Source organism: Mesocricetus auratus, unplaced genomic scaffold (assembly GCF_017639785.1).
Source record: "Mesocricetus auratus isolate SY011 unplaced genomic scaffold, BCM_Maur_2.0 Super-Scaffold_100010, whole genome shotgun sequence".
In the NCBI taxonomy this organism is placed as follows: domain Eukaryota; kingdom Metazoa; phylum Chordata; class Mammalia; order Rodentia; family Cricetidae; genus Mesocricetus; species Mesocricetus auratus.
Genome location: NW_024429194.1, coordinates 59,803,360 through 59,830,954, shown reverse-complemented (window position 1 = coordinate 59,830,954; position 27,595 = coordinate 59,803,360). Strand labels below are relative to the sequence as shown.

At 41.4% G+C, this 27,595-nt stretch overlaps 1 protein-coding gene across 3 annotated transcripts; it reads right to left on the bottom strand.

Annotated features, from left to right (window-relative positions):
• Positions 1-8,687: 8,687 nt before the first annotated feature.
• Positions 8,688-27,333, bottom strand: Slc40a1 (solute carrier family 40 member 1). Of its 3 annotated transcripts, none has more exons than XM_040753679.1 (9): positions 27,203-27,333; positions 25,955-26,099; positions 25,456-25,523; positions 21,317-21,476; positions 19,094-19,209; positions 18,296-18,422; positions 12,631-12,876; positions 11,301-11,951; positions 8,688-10,276 (listed from the first exon to the last, which is right to left on the bottom strand). In XM_040753679.1, exons 2-9 carry the CDS (start codon positions 25,995-25,997, stop codon positions 9,963-9,965), a joined length of 1,725 nt encoding a protein of 574 aa, XP_040609613.1. In that variant the 5' UTR covers positions 25,998-26,099; positions 27,203-27,333; the 3' UTR covers positions 8,688-9,962. The 3 variants fall into 3 exon arrangements, with proteins under 3 accessions (XP_040609613.1, XP_040609614.1, XP_005084540.1); XM_040753680.1 differs by having other exon boundaries at positions 27,198-27,326; XM_005084483.4 differs by lacking the exon at positions 27,203-27,333 and having other exon boundaries at positions 25,955-26,327.
• Positions 27,334-27,595: the final 262 nt, after the last annotated feature.

Sequence of the window (27,595 nt, the reverse complement as noted above, 5' to 3'; positions counted from 1 at the left end):
AACTGAGCATACTGCATAAAATTATTTATGTACTTTCTATTTGGAACTTATATCACATAAAACCATTTTAAAATATTAAAATCAACAGCTCAAGTTTTGATAAATGTAAATATTGGAGAATATGGATAAAAATACTTTTGGGAAGAGGAGAAAAAATTCCAAGATGACTGGAACTGAGAAGAATGGGAAAAGTAAGCTACAAATGAGTCTGTGTATCTGCACATGGTGAAACAGTGTATCAGGTAAGGAAGAGAGGAACAAATTAACACCCACTTGCATTACATCTCAAGTAACTTTCATGTAATTCTACGACCATAAGCGCTTCCTTCCTCTTTAAGCCAGTCAGTATGTCTGTTATTTCATTTCTTTTTAAAAATTACTTTCATTAATTTTTTGGGAATTTCAATGTGTTTTGATCTCATTCACTTCCCCTAAGTCTTCAAAGATGCGCTCCCACTCACCTCTCCACTCACCTCCCCACCCACGCAACTTCGTGTTCTCTCTCTCTTTATTAAACCTATTAAGTCCAATTAGTGTTGCCCAGGTAGTGAGGCCTGCCCTCATGTCTGGTCAACCTACTAGGAATCATTAAAGACGATTCTCCAGAAAGTTACCAAATGCCAATAGATCCCTAGCGAGGGGTGGGACTTCATTACCCCACCCCCCCTAAGCAAACACATTTTTCACTTTCACAAAACAGAGCAAAAGTAATCATTTACATGTATTTAAGACATCACAATAACAGCCCTTGAAGAAGCCTGTTTATATATTTCAAAAGTTGTGTGGTTCTAAACAGACAATGGAAGTTGTCTTAGTCACTGAACTACCGATCTCATTAACAATTGTATTTAAGAATGAACTTGTTAATATGTACAACAGGGAACAAAGAGGTAAATATCAGGATCTGCTAGGGTGGCTGGTAACTAATTATATCTAATTCTCAACACTACTGGCGTCTCTACTTCTACTGCTCGACTGAGAGACTTACGGCAGACTCTCATTTGCTCACTACCCCGCTAAGTAATTCATCTATAGCCCTTCCCTACTTCTTCTCACGATATGTTATTACCTTTCATAGTCTCAAATAAGAAGCTTAAACGTCCTTTATTGCTTCATAAATTCATACAGCATCTCAGTTTTCTCTCAGTAAGTTGAGACTCATACCTGGGAGCGCATATCCTGCGATACTGTCCATCTGTCTGGACACAGAGCAGGAGGCTAGTGAGTGGGGAGGACAGCCTGGACCATGTAGTGAGTGTGTAGTGAGTACTACCCTAGTCTGGGCTGCACAGCAAGGCTGTCTCAAAGCAAAGCTAAAGGAAGCCTACTGTATCTTTAATTTGCAGTTCTTAGGTTTTATCAACTATGCAATGATTCAACTTATCAATATTTGTACTTAGTTTATCAATATTCTGGCACATTCTGTCCTTATTTTATAAAGTCTTCAGCTTATTTATTCATCTTAATAAAATTCTGGAGTTTTTGCATAAAGGCTTTTGATTAATTTATAGATAGCATTTCTTCTTTGATCTCTAAATATACTAACCACAACTCTAAAAAGAAAAAAGAAAAGAGAAATGTATTTTCCTCCATGAATTATCAGTCTTCTTTGACCAGTTACTTCCTTTTTGCATCTGCTACTGCTCTCTGTCCCTTTGCTCAGATTTCTGACCACCTTTGATTATCTCATATTTATGAGAGGGAGACTAGGATGATTCACTTAAGCAGCCCATGTAAATTCCTTCTGCTATTTAGGAGGTTGCATTTTCCTTAACTGGAATCCTTTGAGAGAGGGCAGGGATTTTGTGTAAGTGGGCAACACATGTCACTAGATTAGCGTTGGGGCACAAAAGTCGTCACACCTTCACTCCACTCTCAAAACAGGCCATTCTCTAGAGGACCTCGGCCTCACTGGGGGGTGAGCTCTCCGGAACAAATCTTCATTTCTTTATCATCTATTTGCAAATGTTGCCTTATCAGTGACATTGCACATGTGTTCTGCCTGGGTAGATAGGATCAGTTTGGATAATACAACATTTCTGCCTTCTCCCATAACTGAGCTATAATCCAAGCCACACCATAGACTGTGGTGTATGCCTGTACTAGGTTTATAAATGGACATTCCTTTATCTGTTTTCAAATATGGAACACTATATGAGAACAAGCAGAGAACCATAGATTGCATTGGAACAAAGAACATCCTCAATTCTACCTTACAAATTTAAGAAACATTTAAAGGAGCTACTGGACTAAAAGTGCTAATCCCCAGTGAGACGGATGTCAGCATCCCATTGTGCAAATGGGACAGAAGCTCAGGCCCAAGAATACAAAGCTAGCTATTGGAAAGCCTTACATTTGCATACAGCTATCCCTGCCACTCACAGAGATGCTAGAAATGCCTCAGCATACTTGGAGATCTGCACAAGCACAAACCCAGATGTTTGTAACAGGCAAGACCGCCACAGATAAAGGAAAAACCAGCCTCCTGGAAGCACAGTTAGAAATCCTCACCTTCAGCTAGTTGACAGAATTCTGCCCCCTTCACATGTAAGGCCCACCTGACGTAAATGGGCCTCAAGAACACAAGGGGTTTTCTGGCATTTCCCTTTGGACAAAGCCCATGTGGGGCTTTGAGTGGCACAGAGCGAAGTGGTTTGGGATTCTGTTCTGCTTTGTACCAGCGATGCCCTCACAGAGTCTTTATTCTGCAAGTCAGTCTTTCTCATCTGTGCAATACAGATGAGATGTTTGAATATTAACTCCTTCTGCACTAATATTGTGAATGTCTTTTACCTCAAGAACTTCGAATTAAATGAGAAAATTTGCACCCATTTGACAAATACACAATGCTAAATAAAAAGTTAAATGTATCAAGGCACAACTGTTCTTTCTATAATATGAAAAAGTCTAATATCCTGGTAAGTATGACCTAAGCCATAATGTACCCTAGGTCATTTATGATAGGATTTTGAAAATTAGTTCTAGAAAACTTCATGCGTGCTCATGTAAGCATGAAATGAGGACAGTGACCATCTCAGATAATTTTGAATGTAGTTATTCTAAGAACCTTCAGTGCATTCTCCTTCTAGTGAAGCACAGTAAGGAAAATGTTCAGATAGAAAATCTGTCCTAACTTGCACAAGTCCGGGAACAAAAGAGCTCACTTATGCTTTGATATTCCATTTGTCCATTCCTTAGAAATACTTGTTCCCTTGTAGACCCTGGAAAGTGTGAAGAAGTCTCCATGTAAGGAAAGGGTCATTTAGTTTTTAAAGTGTGAGGAATATGACCAGTTAGACCTCTTAGGTAAATGTTCACGTGCTGCCACAAGATTCTAACATTCCATTCTACTCATTACCTACCATCTTGTACAACAAAAAATTCTGATAGCAAAGATGACTCTGAGGCGTTGATCAAAGGAAGAAAGAAACCATCATGGAAGAAGCTGTAACACTGAGCTGCAGTTGTTGAGAGTTTGAAGGAAGAATTAATTTGAGGAAAAAGGTAAAACTCAGGGTTTTGTCGGTGGTGGTGGTGCTGTTGTTTTATTTTGTTTGGGATTTTTAGTTTATTTTTTGGTCTTAGCTGTAATCTTAGACTAAATTTATTTCCTTTTAAAATGTTTATTTGTTGTTACTCGTGTGTATGTGTGTGTGTGTGTGTGTGTGTGCATCACATGTGTATGTATGTGTCTGTATGTATCACAAGTTTGCAGGTGCTCTCAGAGGCTGAGACTGAGTTGGATCTGTGGAACTGGAGTTACTGACAATGGCATCACCAATGTGAGTGCCGGGAAGTGAAGCAGGGTCCCCTCTGAGAACATCCAGTGTCCTTCACTGCTGAGCCACCTCTGTAGCCCCCCTCCCCAAATTTATTTCTTACTCATGGTAAAATATATTAGACAATTTGTATACTTACTTACCCGTGTTCAAGATCTTTTAAATATTTAATTAATGTACCCAACAGTTGATGTGAACACGACTTTCTGTCTTCCTTAGAACTTTGAAAATATCCACAAATCATTCAGTAGAGATTAAATCTTGGCAAACAAACTATGGTGATACAACAGAAAGTCTGTCTGTCTGTCTGTCTGTCTGTCTCATTTTGTTTTTGCTTTGTTGTTGTTGTTTTGTTTTGTTTTTCAAGACAGGGTTTCTCTGTGAAGCCTTGACTGTCCTGGAACTCACTCTGTAGACCATGCTAGCCTCGAACTCACAGAGATCCACCTGCCTCTGCCTCCTGAGTGCTGGGATTAAGGGAATGTGCTACCAATGTCCATCTTAACTCTTTAACTTCACTGAAAAGAAATGATAAGAATGAACAAAATGTTTATTTCCAAGGACTCAGAGAATGGGATGGGAAGTGAACATTTTCACTCCAATTCTGTACTGTTTGCATCCTTTTCAAAGTGGAGAGTATTATCTTTACAATTTAGGCAAACTTTAAAAGTCATTTTAAAGTCAGAATCTGGAAGCAACCTAGATGCCCCTCAACTGAAGAGTGGATAGAGAAAATGAGGTACATTCACACAATGGAGTACTATTCAGCAGAAAAAAAATGGAATCTTGAAATTTTCAGGCAAATGGAAGAAACCATCCTGAGTGAGGTAACCCAGTCACAAAAAGGGAATCATGGTCTGTACTCACTCATATATGGGTTTTAGAAATGAATCAGGTAAGTGCCAGCATACAATCCCACTGCCAGAGAGTCTGGGAAAAAGAACCTTCATCCAGTGACTAATGGAAGCAGAGGCAGACATCCACAGATAAACACTGAACTGAACTCCTGGAACCCAGTGACAGAGAGGGAGGAATGATGAGCAAAGGGGTCAAGATTGGGCTGGTGAAACCCAGACAAACCTGAACAAGGTTGAGCTCTTGGACCCCAGACTGATGGCTGGGAAGACAGCATTGGACTGATCCAGATCTCCTGAATGTGGCTGTCAGTGAGGAGGCCTAGGCAATCTATGGAACCATGGATAGTATTTATCCCTTGCATACAAATGGACTTTGGGTGTCTATACCACAATGAGGGATGCTTTCTCAGCCTGAACTCTTGGGAGAGGGCCTAGGCCCTGCCCTGGATGAAATGACAGACTCTGGAGATTCCTCCATGGAGGGCCTCACCCTCCCTGCGGATCAGAGTGGGGATTGGGAGGGAGATTGGGGGGGGCTGATGAGGGAGTGGGGGGAGAAGGGGAGGGAGAGGGAGATGGGATTGACATGTGAAGCAGGCTTATTTCTAATATAAAGTTTAAAAAATGAAAAAAGTCATTTTTAAACATCATTGTTTAACCCAACAGTACTAGCAGAACATGAAATAAATGAATGAGATGCTAGAATTTTTATATCAATTTGATAGGTAATAAATATATAGATTATTTAATAGTTTGAATTTTTCAGGTTTTCCCTGGTTCTCCCAACTTTGTAATTCTTGTATAAATTTCTTCTCACAATCCCTAGCTTTATAAAAATACATCCTCTTATTCACAAACCATATCATTAGAGAAAGATAATTTTTAAAAAAAGTCAGGCCATGGTGGCCTATGCATTTTGTTGTTTGTTTAGGTGTGTGTGGTATGTGTGTATTTTCAGATTAATTGCCAATATTTAAGAATTCCAGGTTCTGCCAACACAGGTACAAGTCACATGGCAAATGGGTCGCATACACTTGCCTGTGAGCCCTGACCACACCTCATTCCCTGCTGACAGGCCTTGGGTGTGGGTGCCTTCAGAATTCCTTGTGCCCTGTCTTTTCCTTATAATGTACTGGAAAGCAACTTTCTACCTGCACAAAGGATAAAGGATATTGAATATCAAGCTTGTTAAGTTTGTTACCGGGAGCCAGGGGGAGAGGTAGAGAAAAATGGGAGAATGGAGGTTGGAATACTTCTTTGCAAATTAACTGAATCGAGACGAATTAGAAAGACAGTTCTATTTCTCCCCTCCTTTTTGGAATCTAGAGGGACAGAAAAGGGGAAGACAAGTGAGTGAGCAATGATCAGAAAGGAGGGAGGGAAGGGAGGCAGGACAGGGAGTGTATGGTGGGCAGGACCCTGCTACACATATGCCTGCAATCGTCACAGCAAACAGCACTGCTTTATGCAAGTTGTTTAAATTAATAAAGGACAAAAATGTGAAGCCTTCTACATTGTGCTTAATACATGACTGTTTGTGTTGGAGGAAGCAGCTTACAAATCCTACAGAGACTGAAAAAGAACACGAAACAAACAACGAATGTGCTTTCAAGTGGGTACAAAATGAGGAAAATGCAGTTACATTCACAGTAGAAGAATATTTTCCTACTTCTGATTCACTGTGTTGTACTGTCCCATTGGCACGTTAGAGTTTGGAGCTTCTCTTTTTAGAAACACCTAGGGGCAGGGTCCCTTTCTCCTCCCAGTCTTCCATCCCTGACCTAATTCTAAACCCTCAGGCAGTAAACAGTTAAAGTTCTTCAAGGCTGCAGCCATGATTCCCTCTCATTTTCCTCCTCTTCCTGATCAATCCAGTAGCCTGCAAAGATAAGCACAGTGGCTGTAAAATGTCTGTTAGCTCAGGACTTCCAGCTCTTTCCTCTTCCAATGGGACTCTCCTTGTGGGTCCAGCATTTGGCAGAGTGCCCGCATCAAGAGCTGGGATCTTTTCCTGCCCAGATGGTTCTGTTCCTTGCACAAGGTCACAGACCTTCAGTCATGGCTGCAAACACTCAGAGCAGATATCGAACCCCAGCTTGACCTCTGTGGGAGGAGCAGAGGGCCTGTGCAAGACTGCAGCCAAGCCTGGCAGAGTTGGCACCTGCTGGCTGGGCAAACTCCAGACCTGCAGTTACAGGGTGATGCCAGAGGCTCTCAGCTTCAGGAGAAAAGGGATTTTTATCCACTGCATCAGCTAAACTTGCATTCACCATGCCTGATCACAGCCCCGGGCCTAGATCACATCTGCAATAAAGGATTGCTGAGTATGTTTTCTGATTATGACTCTAGTCGCAGAGTATCTGGGTCCAATCTCTTGTAATGCCACCATCCTCAACTGATCCACATGGCCTCATGTATTCAGTCAAGGAAGTACTGAAACAGGTGGGGCTGTTTTTACAGCATTACATAGTATTACCTCCAAGCTACAGAAGGGAAAAATAGAACTTGAGAACTTGGTATGATTGATCCAAAGTCAAAGATTGTGCACTGGGATCCATGTTTACTGCTCTTTCATCCAGTGATGGGGGGTGTACACACACACACACACACACACACACACACACACACACTCACACACACATATATGTTTCTCTTATTGGTTGATGAATAAAACACTGTTTGGCCAATAGAAGCAGAAAGATAGGTGGGGCTCGGAGACCAAGAGAATTCTGGGAAAGGTAGGCAGAGGGAGACGCCAAAGGAGAAACAGGTCTGGACATTCTCCAGTACGTCAAGACCACGTGGAAATATTTAGACTAACAGAAATGGGTTAATAATTAAGACAGAGCTAGCCAATAAGGAAGCCCAAGCCAACAGTTTATAATTAATATAGCGTCTGTGTGTTTATTTGGGGCTGAAGCGGCTGTGACAGAACAGAACCTTCCATCTACAATCCGGAATATCATAAACGAGAAAAAAAAATCACATTACCCAACACAGATGTAATAAAAACAGCTTAAATAATTAGCTTGAGGAATCAGCACACAGGGCTCCATGAAGTGAAAAGTTTTTATATAGCAAAAGAAGTTATCAGTGGGGCAGACAGCTCACAGAACAACCAATCAAACTTCTGCCAAGGAGCTGGCACTCAGAGTTTACAAAGAGCTGTAAAAATTAAACACAAAAACCTCTTAAACCACTGACTGAGGAATTGGCTAATGAATAATGCCCCCCAAAGAAGAAACATAAACTGCTAACAAGAATTTCAAAATGTGTTCAACATCCCCAGTAATCAGGGAAGTGAAGAGTATATCTATATTGAGATACCATCTCACCCATCAGAATGGCCATCACAAGAAATGTGATAGAAAATGCTGGCAAGGATGTGGGGAAAGGGAGTGCAAACTAATACAGCCATTATGTGAATCATGATGGTGACTTACTAAAATTTCAGCATAGAACTGCCATGTGAGACAGCTGTAGCACTCCGGGGCATATCCCCAAGGACTCTGAATCCTACCGTAGATGACTGCATGTCCACATTGGTTTCTGCTCTCGTCACAACAGCAAGGAAATGGAAATAGTCTACATGTCCATGAACAGATGAATGGATAGTGAAAATGGGGTGTATATGCTCAACAAAATCTTATTCTACTATAAAGAGACATGAAAATCTGACAGTTCCAGGAAAGTTGATGGATTTGGAAAATTTAATTTTAAGTGACTTGAGCTCAGAAAGACAAAAAACAAGTTCCGTGTCCTATGCTGATCCTAGCTGCAATGTGCACATGTTTAGATGTGAATAAAGCTTAAAAACTAGGAAGGCAAGGCATGGCCAGGTGGTAAGGAAGACCAGGAGGGAGTGAAAAAGACACAGAAACAGAAGTCACTGGAGATGGTAAGGACGAGGTCAGGGGTAAAGGAGGGAGAGGGGAGGAGGAGCTGACTACAACACACTTTATTCAAAAGGCTACAATGATACCAGATACCTTATGTTAGTGTTTGAAATAATTAAAGAAAAAATTGGAGAACACAACTCAGTAAAGAGAAATGAAGCTTTTAAAAACATTTTATATAGAAATATTTTATGAAGATTTTACAACATAGTAAATCATTATGTCATACTGTAGAAAGGTGAAGGAAAAGATTAAAGTCAAGGACAAAGAAAGTGCTCATAGCAACGTATTGCAGTCTCCATGAAAGTGCATCAAAAGTTAAGTCAATGTCCCATGTCGGTACTGGCATGTTACAAAATAACTCCCAAAACAGTTTTAAAAATATATATACAAACAGTTTTTCCTTTTATTCTTTTCAGAGATATCGAAAGGGAAACTTTTGTGACTATCTTTGCTCTAGAATAATGCAGAGATAATGAACACCGAGACCCAAGTCAATAAAAGTAAAGTGTTCTATAGGAACTCATCAAAAGAGTCCTTTCCAAGTGTGGGCTGCTTTTCTACATGCAACTTGCCCGGTTTGAGGGCCGCTATCTCATACGCTAAGATAGTGATCACTGGTGACACTGACTCTGGTTACATGAGGGCCTTCCCGTTTAGGTGCATGCTTGACTTCCAGCTTCTATATAGCTACACTAATAAGACGCCTCAAGTCCTTCCACACTGCAATAGAAATTGACAGCTTTGCTTCTGCGTGCCTGCAGCTTTTCAGAGTCATTTTTATGAAGAGCCACACACACGTTACTGTACTATTATGTCCTATGTGATAGTTGATACAAAGCTCAAGCCATAAACCTTTTCAGACAATTCTGGTTACATATTTCATTCTCCACATAGGATAGATCCCCGAAGTTCAGTAGGCTTAATAAGGATAATACTGGTTATCAGAATATAATCTTCATACATGGAGAAAAAAACTGATTCTATAACATAACAGAGAATACTACTGATCTAAAAGAAGGAGGTAGGCCAGACTTTTACAAGAGTGGGTCTTGGGGAGAATTGATTTATCTGAATTCTAGGAGATAGAATAAGTATCTGCTAAGGAATAACTTAATTCACCTGATAGCCACTCTTTGCAAAGTTTCATATCATACTCATAAGAGTAAGGAAACTTGGCTTTACCTTTATACTCCCTCCACATGTACACCAACATTTCCTTTCCCTGTTCCTTTTTTCCCATGTCTAAATGTAAGGGGAAATAACCAGTCCATCTTCTGCTGACTTAGCTTAGTTAGAGCTCTTAGCTCTCAAGGCACAGCTGTGGTAAACTCAGAGAAACATGCAGGCATTTATTGGAATTCTGCAGTACAAAATAAGCATGTGTATGCTCTCCACAATCTAGTAACGGGGGCCGCAGAGAAACAATTTTACACAACAGATGTGTTAGGTTGATTTTCATCTGTAACTTCTTTTTCATCGGGACCACAAACAAAAAGCTGGCTGCCCAGAGTCTTCTGGGCAAATCGGAAATACATAAGATGGCCCATTGCCACGAAGGAGACTGAAATCAACACGAGCAAGCCGAAAGCTTCAGGATTGGGGGCCAGGATGACCATGATGAAGTGCAGAAGGTCAAGAAGGTAGTTCATGGAGTTCTGCACGCCGTTGATAATGCCTCTTTCAGATTCAATTACATTTTCTTGCAGCAACTGTGTCACAGTTAAATCAAAGGACCAAAGACCTATATGGTAAAGGATATTTTAAAAGGTTAAATTTTAATGTATAACTTAACTTACATTATATCGCATACATTATTCAGGTGTGCTAATATATGCAAAACACATTGGAGCTCCACAACCTTTGAACTACTCACATATAGAAAATACTAATCACACTTTGCCTTAGATAATTTATTAGTATACATTGGATTATTAATGTCTTTAAGAAGTTACTTTTACAGTCTTCATACACAATAAAGCTAAGCTACAAGCTTCTCAGTCCTGTTTTTATGTGATTATACAGATTACAAAAGTAAAGTGGCATCAGGGATACAGAACCTATAAATTCTAGCATTTCTAAAGCTTAAAGTGATCTGATACATGGCTGTGGATAAAGAGCACAGAAACTTTAACCACTGTGATATTGCTACTTGAGTAGCACAGGGCTCCCAATAAAGCTGTCTTGCCTGAGTATTAATGTCTCTGATAAATTAATGAATTGCCCTGTATCACAAGATAAATATGGTTTCATTTCAAGAATGAATGGATTCTGAGGCCATTCACCAGTGCTCCATTAATGATTACTTAGTCTGCTCTATAAGATGCCTTTACATTGTTTCTGGGCAGAAGTATAAAACTCATTTGTGTAACAAACTGTAGTAAATGCATATCAGCTAGAGAGGACTTTTGAAGGGCGTTTCTTACAACCACAATATCTTCAAAAGAGGAATAATTTAAGGCACTTCCCTAGCACAAGAAGGTCCTGGGTTTGATCCCCAGTAACACACACACACACACACACACACACACACACAGACACACTTTAGAAAAAATATTCTAAACACTTTATATACACACACATGCACATATGTACATATAGTTTAAAATATTAAGTAAAATCTCATGTTTAATGAGTAGATCCTATACATAAACTGTGTTTTGCTTAAATTAATATCCATGAAGTGTTTCGGGTAATTTATTGTTGAGTTCTCTGCACTAGGGTTCCAAAATGACTTAATTTTTTAATAACAGAAAGAGAGCTCTTACCGATTCTAGCAGCAATGACACCTGCGAAGAGCAGACTGACAGAGATTATGGGCGTGGATTTCGTACTCATCTCCTGGACAGTATTAACGATATTAGACACGTTGGACATAGGCATTTCAGGTGTAAAGACGGCCTCCGGTGTTTGGGTAGATAGGGACACTGGCTCTACCTGCATAAATCTAGAACGGATATCTTCAAATGGAGAAACAGAGAGGTCCAAGGGGCTTCCAGGCATGAACACGGAGATGACACACAAGATCAAACAGGAAAGCTGAACCAGTCCTGAGAACAGACCAGTCCGAACAAGGCCGCATTTCCGACGTAGCCATGTGAAAGCCACAGTTCCCATTATTCCAGTTACTGCCGATGCTCCCATCAAAACACTGAGGATGGAACCACTTAGTCCCTGAGTGTAGGCGTACCCTGTGGTGATGCAGTCAAAGCCCAGGACTGTCATATAGAGGAAAGCCAGGGCCATGCCAGCCAGAAACACTGGCTGGTTATAGTAGGAGACCCACCCGTCTCGGAAGGTGCGGAAGGGCTCAGCAATCTGGGAGGCACACGTAGACTCTTGCTCATGTTCAAGTTCACGGATGTTGGAGTCTTTCTCACCCATTAGATGAGTACCCTCCAGAGATTTTGGCTCAGTATCTGTTAATAAGATACATGGTTATTTTGGGGGAAGAACACGGGAAGTAAAAACCGATTATTTTTGATTTTCTCATTCCCCTCCTGTGTGGGTCTCCTTGACTACTAACTTATGAATACATTTTCCTTTTACTGCTAATTTAAGAATTACAACCGTGAAATAATTCCCAAGTACCAGCTTTGCTTTAAAAATACAGTTGATCTACTTTTAAGTCTATCTTTCTTTTAGAGATTACACACTCTCTGAGGCAAATAGCAGAAAAACTTATCAGATAAAGTATAAAAATTATGTGTGGAAAACAGTATCTTCTTTTTAGATCCCAGTAAGATTTCATCTGTCAGAAAACCAGCCTCTGTTTCTCCTGGGAAAATCCTGCCTCTCTCTTCACCCCTATCTGTTCTCCAAATGACTATGTTATTCCCCTCAGGAATGTTAAGGAACACCCATGTTCCCCTTCTGACTCAGTTTCCCAGCCACCCTCAATCAGTTGTTCCTCTGTGTCCACTGCCCCACAACAAGAAAAGGGGTCAGGGACCTAACCCCAAGTCCTTTTATATTCCCACATATCCAACTCATCCAGGCCTTCCCTGGACACAGCCTGAAATCTAAACTAGCATCCGATCTTCACCAAAGGTCAGGGTCTGAATTTAGGATGAAGACCTGGCGGTTGTGGTCAGTTACCTTTAGGTAAGTTCAGTTGCTTCAGCTCTGCCTCCTCTACTTTGAGAGCAGCTTTCACAGCCAGAGCAGGGGTTTTCTGGTAGACCTTCCAGAGCAAGAAGTACTCCACACACATGGACACCAAATTCCATCCCGAAATGAAACCACAGCCAATGACTGGGGAACCGAATGTCATAATCTGGCCAACAGCCATGGGGGCCAGGATGTTGGTTAGCTGGTCGATCCTTCTGATGGTAGCATTCATATCTACAGAAACAGGTGCAAGAGCCAGGTGAGTGAGAGCTCAAGCATATCAAAGAAACCCTGACCATTTATGTCACATAAAGCTAAATGCCAAGAGTATAGATTCCCAAAAGATTAATTTCTGAAGGCAGTCCGTGACCAAAACATTTGCTGTAAGAAAAAGGTCTTCCCCTGTTTTCATGAAGTTAACATTTCTCTAGGAAAAGTCAATAAATCAATAAACAATGTATAATAGACATTATATGTGACATGTGTGTATAGAAATATATACATAAACAAGCATACAAATACTGCACATTAACATCTGACATGTCAAATGTGGTGAAGCAAATACAATGCCCCCAGGTTGAGAACCACCGCTTTAACTCATAATACATTGGTAATAGATGACGGTAATAGATTATGATTGACAGAGTCAAAGAAAGAGGAGTCACAGAGGGCTCAACAAAGTGTTCTCTTTGTTTTTCTTCAGTTACTAGAGACAGATAACATCAGAATAATCAGGTTTAGCATGAAAGAACTAGAATTTGATTTTGGAAATGTTGATTTTGATAGACTGACTAACACTCTGGAGGCTCTGCTGAGACCAACAGCTAAATAAATGAGGTTGAAGATTCAGAAAGAGATATTAGTCAATTTTGAAAGTTTACCAATTTTTCAAACAGTGCGATAAGATCGAATCTAAAGGGGGTGTGTGTGGAGAGCAGACAGGTGATTAACATGTGCCACACGAGTAGAAATCATCAAAATGATAAAAACAAGAATATTATGTCCTAGAAATCAAAAGGGGACAGTGCCTCAAAGTGGAGAAAAATCACCCTTGCCAGGTACAGGGGAGGCACTCAAGAAGCATAAGACTAAAAGGAGCACTGGATGGTGGCACTCAAGAAACATGACACTAAGAGGGGCACTGGATGGGTCCACTGAGAACCAGTGGGAACCTCAAAGACAGCTGAGCAGGAGGAGCCCACAACAATGTGGTACCAACTCCAGGAAACACTCTTTCCTTATCTTTTCAACAGGTGTCCCTCCAGGGCACAATGTGAATGCTGCCTCCTAGCAAAGTTCTAGGAGCCAAAGACAAACCAAACCAAAACACAAACCTCAGCAAGTGTGAGGAAGGTGGAGAAGTTCCTGCAGGATGTAGGGAGAAAACACAAAGCAATCCTTCAGGGAGGATGGGAAAGGCAGACAGCAGGGAAAGGCATGATCACCTGACAGCATGAAAAGATCAACTCCATGCTCATGGGAGCTAAGTCACGTGTTTTCTCCAGTCTGGCTCTACTGCGAAAAGTAAGGTTTAAATGGGGTTACTGAGTTGGCCCAACAAAAGGACAGGGAACCAAGTGAGCCAAGGCTATTCCCTGGGAGGTAAGCATGGCATCACGACTGGCCTTGAAATCGGGGGAGGAGAGGGAGAATGGGAAGGGCCCTAAGTGGTAAAAAGGCAGCAGCAGGTTTTGAGGGTTGTATGTGGAAGCCGTCATGCAGAGTTGTTTGGAAGTGAAGGAGAGAGCAGGGGAGATGGAGAGGGGAAGGGTAACATACACACACAGACTGAGATTATAAGTGGAAGATTTAGTGGTGGTAACAGGATTTTCTAAGGTTTGACCCTGGAAATGTACAACAGTGTCAAGATGAGGAAGGGCAGGCAAGAAAATGATCTACTTTGTCATGCCCTATAGCACAGAGCAGAGTGAAAATTAATGAGGCAGAGCCTTAGCAATCATCTGGGTTAGCAAGGAAAAATCAATATGTGACTAATGAGTACATTCATGGAAAATTGCCTTTCTTCTTTCCTTCATTCCTTCAAGTCTTCAACGGCTTTCTGATTAGTCCTATGACTGTATAATGAATATACGATAATGGGAGAACTTTGATATTCTTCACCTTTCACTTGAAAGGCAAAGGCAGCACTCATCGATCTCGCACAGCTCCTTAACTTCTGTCTGCCCACTAGCAAGATTCCAGTGCCCATGCCAACAGAGATGCAAGGAACTGACTCAAGTAATTCAGCAACTTGAATCCAAAACAGCCAGTAATTCAAGGAACAACAGCTGCATCTTAAAACATCATTATGACAGTAAACGTTTGAATTAAATGTTTGTCTTTACCCAAACGATCAAGAACTCGGGGTTCACAGAGCTTCCAAGACCCCAGTTCTATATTTTATATAATTCTTAGGAAGACAATAATGGCTTATGTCAAGAGAAAGGTGGTGTCAGCAAACAGCTCTTATCTTTCTGGAGCAGAATGAAATAAGCAGTACTTTTGAAGACCTAATTATTTTACTGATAGTAACCTAGAAGACAATCAGTCTTCTGAATGTCCAAACATATGCTCTTTGTGAATTTGCATTTATTCTAATATGAACACTCAAATATTTGAGTGTTGATCTCATTCTGCTTTGGCTCTTTGGGCTATAACTATGGCACAGAACAAGGCATGAAACAATTTCTTTGACTATAACAGGCACACGATGCCACATAGAAGAATAAGTTTCATAAAGGATTTGCCAAGCAAATAGGAGGCAGCAGGCTCATCTACCTAAAACATACAATCAACTTTTAACCAACAGAGCTTAGGCATGAAATTTATGTGCCATCCTTTATCAAAGCAAACCATCAGGTTTTCCTTCAGAATAACTAGCAAGGAGCCCCCAAAGCTGTCATTACAGACTGTTCCATCAAGGGGAAAGAGAGATGGGTGAACAAAGCCTGGGCAAGGAGGTTACACAGGCTACGTGGACTGTCTTAATAAAAGGCTAAACCTGAAAAATATCTACCTTAGCGCATGTGAAAAACTGTGCCTTTACTGGAGCCCTCTACCTAACCGTCCTCAATGATACAGCTTCCAATTCTAAAATTGTCAGAAATCATAAATGCTGGAATAAGGAAATAGAAACAGCCAGCAAGCAGCTGCCAGCTCATAATCTTACTCTTTCTGTACACACACACACACACACACACACACACACACACACACACACACACACACACAAACACTACTTCTTTTCTCTTCCATTTTTCTTTAGTCGTGTCCTTTTTTCCCTGACTTTTAAAATTCTGCTTATAGCAGAAATGACACCCTAAATCCACGGTCAGACATCTGCTGACCCTCTGAACTAAATAAGTCTCTGCATCCTGCTTTGAAACATAGGTTTTTAGTTAACATTCACTGGGGTTAAATATCAGGAAAGAAAACTTGTGCGTTTCCTTCACTGATTTGTAAACCTGCACTTTGGGAGTAGGGGCAGGGTAGGGGGCAACACCAAGACTTGACTGACAGAAGAGGTCAGTGGACATTCCATTTCCTTTCTTAAGGGAGAAAGCCCACAAGGCTAGGAAACAGGCTTTCTGTCCTAGAGTCTTCTAGCATGCAATAATTCACAATAAAGAGAAGGCCAATCATATTTTTAGTTGTTCTGAAACATTTTCCCACAGATCCACAGTTAGGTTGTTCGTGTGTATGCACTAGGACTCTGAGTATTTCCCTGTTAACCAAGCTTTTTGTTGTTGTTGCTGCTTCCTTGTTTGTTTGTGACAGGGTTTCTCTGTGTAACAGCTCTGACTGTCCTGGAACTGGCCTAGGATTCATAGAAATCCACCTGTCTCTGCATCCTGAGTGCTGGGATTAAAGGCGTGAGTCATCACAGCCTGGCCTTAATATTTTTTTCTTCCTATTACTTTTTAATTGTCTACTGCTTTTTAATAACGTGCAATATGCAGGTATATGCATGTAAGGACAGGTGCCGACAGAGCCTAGAGGCATCAGACTCCCTGCAGCTGGAGTTCCTGATGTGGTGCTGGGAAGGGAACTCAGGGCCACCAGAAAAGGAGTAGGCACTCTTAAGGACCAAGACATCTCTCCAGCTCCCTAAAATAACCTTCTTAATTTAATGAACTCTATAGGGTCAAAATGAGTACAGTAAATACATTGAGATAAGTGAAAGAAAATAATTTAGAAGCCAGCCTTTTCCTTCAGATATGTCAGAAAAATATATTTGTGACCTATTTTCAAAATACACTCTTTCAGATCCTTTGAATTTTAAAATATAGACACATTTTACATGCTTCAGTATCGTTTAAAAGAAAAAAGTTAACAAAAAGGAGGACAAAGTCTTACCCTCTCTTTCGGCATAACAGAAAGAGATGTGGAGTTATTAATTTTTTATAACTAAACAATGGAAGAAGGATGGAGGACTCGCTACAGAGCACATTCACTGTACTACTCTCACGCCCAAACGCCAATCCCGGCAGTATTTCTCTGGGTGGTAACCCTGCAACCAGGAAGTGATGATTCAGGCAAATTCTTTTTCTCCTACATCAGGGGTGCCCAACTTTTTAAAATTAGAGTGCGACATTGTCAGTCACCTACAGATACATGGGGCCACCTGCATAAATAACTACACGAGGCTACACACGGGCAGGTTGGCCAAGCCTGTTCCAGTCTCTCACAGTCTTTGTTCTCTTTCAATGACTGTTTCCTTCCTACCTTCTTTTTCTTTTTTAACCACAAGGTCTAGTCAAACAGAGCCGATTGCTAACCCCAGCACATAGTCTTTCCTTCTGTGTCCTGGAGTAAGTCACTTCAGTCATCAAGAATGGTTTTCTTGTCTGTCGGGATTGTTGGGCAACGTGTTTGTGATACTCATTATCTTAATGACCCTCAGAGTCAGTTCAGCTGACCTGTAGCTCCGGGTAGCTTTCCTCCCTCACCTTGTGTAATTATCAATCCAGTTCAAACCTGTGGGCGCTGTGGTGAAAAAGGAGAATACAGCAAGGCAGGCCATCTGGAGCCTTAGGAGTACCCATGTAGTAGGGCATGTTGACCAGAGAGCACGCTTTGGTCATTCTTTAGTCACTTGTCTGTGCTTCCAATAAACTAAGATTGTTTGTTAGAGAGCACATCCCATCTTCCATTTGAAAATATATTTCAAAAGCCTTACATTTTGTAGGATGTGAGATAATTGCTGTTCAAGTATTTTTTTGAAGTGGAAACCAACTTCAAGAATCTCTGCTATAATCGTGTTGTAAGAAACATAGTACCAATAGTACAACCCTTGAAGTACTTGTAATAATGTCCACATTTATGAGGGTAAAATATTATGTCAGATTGTCACCATCGTAACTTAAACTTAGAAACAGCATAATTGAAAAAGAGAAAGGGAAAAGTTCAAATGAGATGTTCTATTTGCTAGATTTACAGAGAACGACAGCATAGTAAATATCCTAAAATTAACTTGGGAACAATTAGATAAATCACTGCGCTGTCTGACGACTGTAGAGGCAACAAGAGAAAGCCCGGTGATTTCCATGGAGTGTTCTTAAAGCCTTCCCAGATGACCAGTGATGAAAAGGCTCCCCTCCCACTTACGGCCATGGATTCAGGGTCATTTAGCTGAAAAGGTAATCCAAACCACCTGCTAATCTGCTTCTGTTCTCTCCTGCCACAACAACAATCCAGTCCCTTTGGATGGTGATTGCAGTAGCAGTACTGGCCAGATTTGCAATGTTTGCAATGGTGATGATCAGGATGTAGCAGAGAGTCTAAGGAGTTGGGGAAAAAAAAAACTTCAGTTACTATGTAAGTTTAATATTTTTAAATTTTAGTCTCATTCATAAGAAGTAACTTTACGGCCAGGCGTTGGTGGCGCATGCCTTTAATCCCAGCACTCGGGAGGCAGAGGCAGGCGGATCTCTGTGAGTTCGAGGACAGCCTGGTCTACAGAGTGAGTTCCAGGACAGCCTCCAAAACAATACAGAGAAACCCTGTCTCGAAAAACCAAAAAAAAAAAAAAAAAAAAAAAAAAAAGAAGAAGTAACTTTACTTTCTACACATGGAACAGTTAAGTACCGGGAGTCAAAAAGTAAGGGCGTGATGCTTTTCAGATCTGCACTGTCTATAGTTAATGCAAAAGTTATAATAACCACTTATATGACAGTGAAAATTCATTAAGACGTGATCAAAAGAGAATCAAAACGACCTGTGGACATGGAAATCAATATGAAAAGGTTACACTAGAAAAAAACCAAAAGGTACACTCCTGGACTATAAAGGGTTCACACCTTCACTGCTATTAGATGTTCAGTTCTCTGTCATCCAGAATCCTAGGGAGCTGAAGCTCAGCTCAGTGGTGGAGTGTATGCTTAGTATTTATGAGGTCCTGGGCTCCATCCTCAGGACCCCGCAAACAAACAGAGCCCCGTGGAGAACTTACAAGGACCCATCCGTGATACATGGTTAGAAGCTCGTTTTTGTGTAAGAAAACCATCATCAGGATGATCCCACAGAGGATGACGGAGACGTTCTGCACCACCAGTGAAGTCTGCGCCACTGTATGGAGAAAAAAGGAAAATGTTCGCTGTGGCAGCATGCCTTCATCCACACAGTGTTGAACTACATGGATACCTATGTATCATTACTACAAGACGGAGAAGAACGGCCAACAGTCAGTTCTGCCTTGGCTAGCTCCTGTCCGCAGACCTGTGAAATCTGCAAACAAAATAATGTGCTCACAACTTTCCTCTACTAGAAGTCTTTCACGATAACTGCATTTTCATCTCATTTACTCACTAAAAGGTTCAGTACCCTACACAGAACTACTCTATGGATAAGATTTGTTTTTCAACCCTTAGCTGCTTAAGCTAAAACAAAAACACATAGGAGGTTTGCAAAGAGGTGAGGACAAAGTTGTAGACTCCATAACCTCTCTCTTAATGGCAGGCCCGAGCTAATAAAATAATCTGAACAAATGGAAAATACACAAACATTTGCCAACAAACAATAAATAGTAAATTTCTTCTGATTTGCATTCTATTTGTCACTGCCATGAAATCTCGAGCTACGCCTTCCATCACAGAAAGTGCATGTTCTATTAGAGAGACACTCCTTCATACAGATGAGCAAGGCCAGTTAAGAACCCAGTAGTTGTTTCTCCATCACTCACTAGGCAGATCATCTAGGATCGGATATTTAATGCTTCTAATGCCTATGCCTGGTTAAGTGTGGAGGATAACGTCCACCTTCCTCCTTTTATGAAATCATAATGATCCTCAAATAAAATATCTATGGAAGCATTGTGAAATGCATAAGTTATAATTACAAATCTTGTCATTCAGGACAGTAAAGATTATCCTGGCTTGGAAGGGCATATCAAAGACTTAAGACAAAACACACTCCTCTTCAGAAGGTAGTCTGCAATAAAATCCAACATAGAAGTCATTCACCCATGCATCTACGCATGCATGCATTCATAGCAAGTGATTAAATACCAACTGCCAACATACCAGAAGGAAGGATGTGTGAGCAGATTACCATAGCTATCTGAAAACAATAACCAAGGTAACATGGTCTCAAAAAGCACTGAGGAAGAAACGGAGAGTTCACTCTGTATCGGGGAAGATTTTTCATGAAGGGTGACTTGTGAGTCACTTATACTGCAGACACAGGAGACTCCAGTCTTCTCCATCAAACTTAGCACTTTCCTACTTTTCTACCACGTGATTGCAATGCTCAAGGATGCTATGGTTAGAGGATCCTATGGCTAATACTCTTACGTACAACTATAAAAATAATTTGGTTTTCTCTGGCATACAGGAATTTTTTTCTATATATGTTCTGATCTACTCATTATCAAAACAGAAAAATCATATGAATCATTTTACTAGTATTACCAAATCCTAGAACTGTATAATCCTGTTGACTATTTAGGAGCAGTCACTCTGAACTGAACAAAACTAGCTATGCCTTCAAGTTTTCCCAATGTCTTCTTCAGGCAGGCATGGCTCCCTCTTTGCATTATTAACTGAGCTTCAAATAATTACCCACATACATCTTATATTCTAGAACTAAATTGCTTAGTTATTACCAATCTCTTCATATAAAAGAGACTATATCTTGACACCCTATAATAAAGGTCATTTTATCATATGTGTACAATATATGTAAAATATGTTGTAATTTCTCCTTTTTCCCTAAAAAAGTATAATTCAACTCTTTGTGGTCTAGATATAGTTATTCTCCCTTGGATTAATATCTAGTTTTCAAATTCCATTACAAATACCTTTATATGTAACAGCATACCAAAGGACAGATGTTCAAGGTGTACCCAGGAACATCACACTAGAGAACCTCTAGTGCAATTCATGGCTAGAGAGGAAGCCAGAGCTAAGCAAACTTTTAATGTTTAACATGATTCCCAGAAAATTGGCCTCAGGGTTAATTGTTAACATTTGAAACTGACAAACTGCCAAAAGAAAGAAAAATCTATTAGGTCAGTGTCTGGCATCCCAACTACTACAGCAGCTTCAGGACCCTGAATCCAGGTGTGACCACCAACCCCTATCCTAAGCTGTGTGAGTCCCTTTCTCTGAGTCAGTTATACTGATTTCCTTTCTCCGTTACAGAGGAAACACAGGCTTAGTTATGTTCCAGAACTCACCTTTAAGTCTGGCATTCTTGTCCACCCAGTCACCAATGATGGCTCCCAGGACCAGAACAGAGCCTGCCACCACCAGCCCATAGACAGCTGTCAAGAGGAGGCTGTTTCCATAGAGTTCCACCAGAAATACAGACACTGCAAAGTGCCACATCCGATCCCCCTTAAACAAGAGAAAGATGTTTTAGTTGAAATGTTTTTAGTTGTTAGCCCATTGTACTCTAGAAGTTGCTTTCTTGTCAAGCAGATGATCTCTGGTCACATCAGATGATTTTTTTTCAAGTCAGTAGCTATGGACTGAATGCTGGTACTACTGTCAAAACTTCATTCCAGCACAATGGAAAATTCAAGCTTTACTACCATAGTTTCTAAACATCAGTTTAACTTAAATGCTGACACAAGTCATCTTTTCAATTTAGAAACTGGGAGGAATGGTATCTGTGGCCTCTGATGGCTTTACATTGCTTTTTTTTTTTCTCACAATGTGCTATTCCACAAGTAAATTTATTTCAACATAAATAGCAGAACAATCAGAAGGAAAAAGAATCAATAGGGGGAACTCTGACCTGTAAGACCAAAGATGCTGAAATTGTTATGTAAGTAAGCAGTTATATTAATGTTTTCATACAGATTAAGTTTTGAAAAGAGAATAGAAGCTGGGTATGGTGGTGCACACCTTTCATCCCAGCATCCAGAAGGCTGAGGCAGGTGGCTCTGTGAGTTTGAGGCCTGCCTAGTCGAGCTACATAGTAGACCCTGTCTTAAAAAAAATAAACTGAGAGAGAGAGAGAAAGAGAGGGGGAAGAGGGGGGAGGGAGGGAGGGAGGGAGGGAAAGAGAGGAAGAGAGAGAGAGAACACGCTATATTTTTAATTAGTTCCAGAACATATGAGGAATTTTGCAATTAGTTGGCATAAAATGTGGTATAAGTTTAACAGGGACTTTTAAAGTAGCCAGAGATTAATATATGAGATATCTAGAATAGACATTTTATGAGAGTATAAGTCCAACCTGGGCATTTTGGGTTAACATTGAAGGAAGACAACATTTTGTCATAATCATCACTAAATTCCTAGACATTCCTTACATATTTGACCCTGTGTGAATGAACTTCAACTCTGAGATCTTCCCAAAGTCTGACAAAATCTTCATGAGAAATTTCATATGTTGGAAGAAAATTATTATACTGACTAAGTCAAACACTGTTAAATTTTAATAAGACAAAGGTAACAACCTTAAACATTCAAAATTTAAACTGATTCATGCTAACACGACAAACCAGCATTCTTTTCTTCAGGGATTGATTGCTAAAGTCTGTAGACGCTTTGAGGCAACACAACCTCCATGTCTAAAGGGAGCTTGGGGTGGGGAAATACTGTTGGCATCCATCAGTTCACCAGAAAGTATTTCCTGACCCCAAACATTAACGCTGCAGAGATAGAGAAATCTTGGTGCAAAGAATGATAGAGTTTCCTATCATAATCAAAACTAACACAAGATTGGGGAATGGAGCTTGGGGAATGGAGCTGAAATTGCTCTGGCAATTCTAATTTCTAAAGAGTTTCAGTTTTAAGAAGTGGTAAATTGTGTACTCATAACAATCCCAAGAACTGGGAGACACCTAAGTAAATATTGGCTGAGTGCTCACCCAGTTCCTTTATGTCTCCACATTATTCTGCCTCCCAGACACATGCTCTCACTATACTTTGATATTTGTTTACATGCCTATCGACCCACGCTAGATCTGAGAATAAGTAACCACAGTCGTTAATCTACTTAATAAATGCCTACAGAATTGTTTCTGATGCGTGCCCAACGCTACTGGGGGCATCGCAGCTTCAGTAGTGCACAAAATACACCGGATATTTTTCGTGTTGTCAGCATTCCAGTGTACAGAGCTGAAGGCAAACCTAGCATAGGACAAGCTGCAGCAAATGCTATGAAGAAAAGGAACGTAGGAGGGGCTGGCAGGTGGCACTCTATATCATGGCAGAGGCCTCTATGAGCAGAGAAGTAAGCCCCTGCAAAATGCAGACCACCTGGGCTTAAACAGCATAAAGCAGAAGCAGCTAGCCCCTCTTTCACTGCTTTATGGTGTTATTTTTGTGGCTTCTTCTCTAACGTGCTTACTAAGTTGTATTACAAACTCCTAAACAAAAGCATCTACTTCCTACCTATTTTGTACTCCAGTGGTAGCATGAAATGTATTGACCCATTAGTAAAAAAGGAAGTCAGAAATAAAAACACAAAAACATGCAAATCCACACAAACCTAACCTCAGAGAACCTTCTGCCCAAATGCCCTATATCCAATGCCTAAGGAATTATAATTCAGCTATGCTGGCAAGTAAATCCATTCATCTATCCATCCATCCATCCATCCATCCATCCATGATCAAAAGAGACAAAGCACAAAAACAAAATTATTTACTTAGAGCATTCCCCTTTTGAATTCCCTTAGCATGAAGGACTAAACACTAACACTTCTATGGCCTCAGTTGCTGTTGTCACTTGTTACTTTTCATCTTTCTTTCTCCCAAGGATTTGTTCATTTCCTCAGTTTATTATAAGATTAGAAGAAGCATCTTCTACCTTTCTCTAGGAAGTTGCTTTACTTGCTTTAAATATTCTTGACAACAGTCTTTTAATACCAAAAAAAAAAAATCCCCTAGCTCCTCTATTGTTTCTGGCCAGTCTGACACCCAAAAGGTCACATGAGCCTTGAAGTTAATCAGTGTTTAGAAAAGAGGCACCCTGGATCTCTCAGAGGACTCCAGACACTCTTCATCTCTGGTCCTTTTAATGCTTAATATTATTGAGTTAAATTGGAAGAGCGAACTATTGGTTTAGATTTACAGAGGGTTCTTCACTGTTTTCTTTTTTTCTTATAGCCATCAGCTAAAACAAACTCGGGCCAGTTCCACTTTGTTTATACATATATTTGCAGAGTCATCACTGTGTAAGCATTCAGAAACACAGGAGTTAGTGTCTCTAAGAAGTTATCTGTGACTGCAAATTCTGAGAGCCAACAACCCAACTTAACAATTCCCCAAGGACATAGGGCATAGATTTCCTCACATGATGGTTTCCAGTCATGTCTTATAGATAAGGTGGTGCAGTGGTGAGCATAGCTGCCTTCCAAGAAATTAGCACTTCAAAATATTCTTGAAATCCCTTTTCCTTATTTATAGTGCTCAGAATATGTCTAGAGTTATATAGCTTTTAAGCAGTAAGAACAACTGTTTAATCTTAAAGTTTCTAATAGCCATCCACTGAACACATCCAGCTCTCTTTTGAGAATTTTTGGGAATTGATAAAGGAATCCAGACCAGCAGGAACACAGGGATTCTCCCGAAGTCACATAGGAAGCCAATGGGAGAATTGTAAATCCATCACTAATTTTCACTGGGTGGTGGTTTTTAACACAGCTTGTACTATCCACAAATCAAGCAGCCACAAATAGCAACTTTGAAGATCAGCATTTTTATCATTTAGGTATTTGATTTGGGCTAGTATCCTTATGCTGGGATTTGTCAGTATACCATTCTATTCTATTTTCATGATGCTGCATGCTGGAGTCAGACTTTAACAAGAGAAGAAAACAGATGAGTTTCTCTTCCTCTTTTTAAAGACTTCTTTATCTTTACTTAATGTGCGTTGGTATTTTACCTACATGTATTTTTATGAAGGTGCCAGATCCCCTGAAATTGGAGCTCTAGGCCATTGTGAGCTGCAATGTTGTTGCTGGGAATTGAACCCAGGTCTTCTGGAAGAGCAGTCAGTGCTCTTAACTATTGAGCCATCTCTCCACCACCCAAATAAGTTTCTTAAGTGTGAAAAAAGAAGGCTATGAGATACCTTTCCAGTATAGGAGGGGACATTAGAATTTACCAACCCTAGTAGTTATTCAAGTTTCCCTAGCTTTGTCAATCTTGTTTTGGACAGCTGTCAGTCTCTGTAAAGTATTAGAATTTCACCATTAAGTAACATCTACTAACACTCATGGGAAATATCTTCGGAAAAAAACATTTTTGTTGAAACATGTGTCTAAGAACAATTTATTTCCTTGACTGACAAAAATTTCGATTAACACAGCTGTCTCCAATGAAGGTAAATAAGACCGTGTGCAACTATGCTCACTTACCCAAGTGGAGAGAGAGTGCCCAAGGTAGAGAAGGAATTTTGCCGAGGTCAGGTAGTTTGCTAAGGATCCTACAAAGGCAGAGAGAGTAAATTAAAAACATGTTTGATCACACCAGTGCGCTCAAGTTAGAATTTGCTCTGGGTCATAATTATGTGTGATTTTTATCAGGTCACCTACAGATTGATGCATTCAGTTTACTTCATACCATCGACTTAAGTCCAGCGTGGCCTCTTGGTCAATAACCGCCCAACTTCATGCATAGTGAAGAAACTCCTGTTTCAACATTCTTTAACTTTGGTGAGGTTTGTTTTTGTTTCTTACTGCAAGGAATTCCACACTGCCCAGCTTACTCTACCCTTGCCTATACGGAAGCTCTTTTACTCAAACTTTGAATTTACTTTCTTCTTGAGACTCCATCAAAACAGACGTCGACCCTCCTGGAACTGCGCTCCGGTCCCACCTGTGATCCCACCACTTGAAACGTGATTACACAACTCACCGCAGCATCCTTCCTGGCGGCTCTGATCTCTTGCCTTGGTCATGACACCAGGCGTTCACCCCTTGCTTGTTGTGATGTTGGTTGCTGTAGTTGCTCTTTCCCAGGGTCTTGTTCACAGGAGTGCAAGGAACCAGAGATAGCACCGCTAAAAGCACAACAAACAGCCTTGCGCCACAATACCCCAAAGGACAACGAAAGCAAAGAATAACAGCAAAGCTTCCACCGGGGTCTCTTTCTGTCTTCTTTCCAAACTTAGCTAACACTGTAGCTGAAGTTGGAAAGGCAAAGCCTTATGGAAGCGGGTTGGAGGATCACGGGCCGCGGAGACCCAGAGCCTGCTCTCGCCGCCGCCGCCGCCGCCGCCGCCGCCGCCGCCGCGCAGTGGGCCGGGCTGCCACTTAAAGGCATCCGGGGGCGGAGCTCGCGAGCGCTGGGGACGCCCCTCCCTGCAGGACACCCGGGTCTGGCGAGCTGCAGTCTGGCCGCCTGGTGCTCGCCGCCCTCCCAGGAGGGCGCATTGGCTGTGCCACCGCAGCAGAAACCCGAGAAGGGATCGGGAGGGACGTGGGTAGGGGGCCGTGCGTGGACCCCGAGGAGACACCATGCAGACGTTTTGCACAAAGAGCCGATTGGCAGGTGCCAGAGGGAAGCGCTTTGCTCTGGCCACCCGTTTGCCCGACAGTCTCTAGGCAAAGCTCAGCGGGGAGTTGGAGCGGGATAAAAAGGAGCCTCCCACCCCCGGTTACATTTCGGAAGGCAGGTAGCTAAGTAAATACAAGTCGTGTCACAGTGGCAGCCTTCCTGGCCTCCACGTCCGGCCTGCCTGCGGCGCACAATGTTTTCCTTTCCCGGACCATAGACAGGGATTTCTCTCAAAGCAGGGGAATCAAAGCGCAGGAAGGGGACTCAAAGATTAGAGTGCAGCCCTCCACAGCCCAGCCAGTGAACGCAGGGTCTGCTGTCTGTCCTGCAGGCGCCACCAGGAGACAGCACCCTTCACTGTGCTTTCCCTCTGTGCTCTCAACCCGCCACTCCTGCCTCCTTTGCTGCTCCACAGGCCCCAGAAGCTGACAGGAGGTTACCAGGAATACCGGTTGTCCCAGTTGCGACTCTGGGTCTAACCCAATATGGATAAAGCCGCTTGGTAGCCTCCTGAAGGAATGGGTGACTATAACTACAAGCAAAATGCACTTCAGTTACATCCCCAGAGCATGCCTGCAGCTTGTGCCAGCCTGTCACTTACCTTACCTTTGTCAATCTCGTCAACACTGCAAGAGTGATCCTCAACATTGAAACTCCAACCAGCTTGCACACTTGGAGCACTGGCAGAAGGGCACCTGATAATGAAGAGAGCCGCTCATGAGCGCAGGCCTTGTATCTGGGCTCTCTATCAGAGGCCCCAAAGGTCTTTGCGGGCGGGGTGCTTTTGGATTCGTTGGGACCAGGTCTGCAGCGCAGAGATAGGGGGTTCACAGTTTACTGCTCATAACAGCTTTTTGTCCTTTGCAAATTCCCTCTCTTTCCTTTCACACTTAAGTTCTTTCTCCTCACTCAGAGGTTCGGTTATGTTTGTTGAAATTGTAAAAATGGGGCGGTATATCCAAATGTCTTTTGAAGTAAACCTAAAGTATGTGTACATGA

What these genes read in the sequence shown, in the direction of transcription:
- Slc40a1 (XM_040753679.1), bottom strand. Translation starts at nt 25,997, where the DNA reads ATGACCAAGGCAAGAGATCAGAGCCGCCAGGAAGGATGCTGCG. An exon ending in TGTATCACGGATGGGTCCTT is followed by an intron (nt 18,423 to 19,093) that starts GTAAGTTCTCCA and finishes CCAACTCCTTAG; the next exon opens with ACTCTCTGCTACATCCTGAT. An exon ending in TGTCATTGCTGCTAGAATCG is followed by an intron (nt 10,277 to 11,300) that starts GTAAGAGCTCTC and finishes TTTACCATATAG; the next exon opens with GTCTTTGGTCCTTTGATTTA.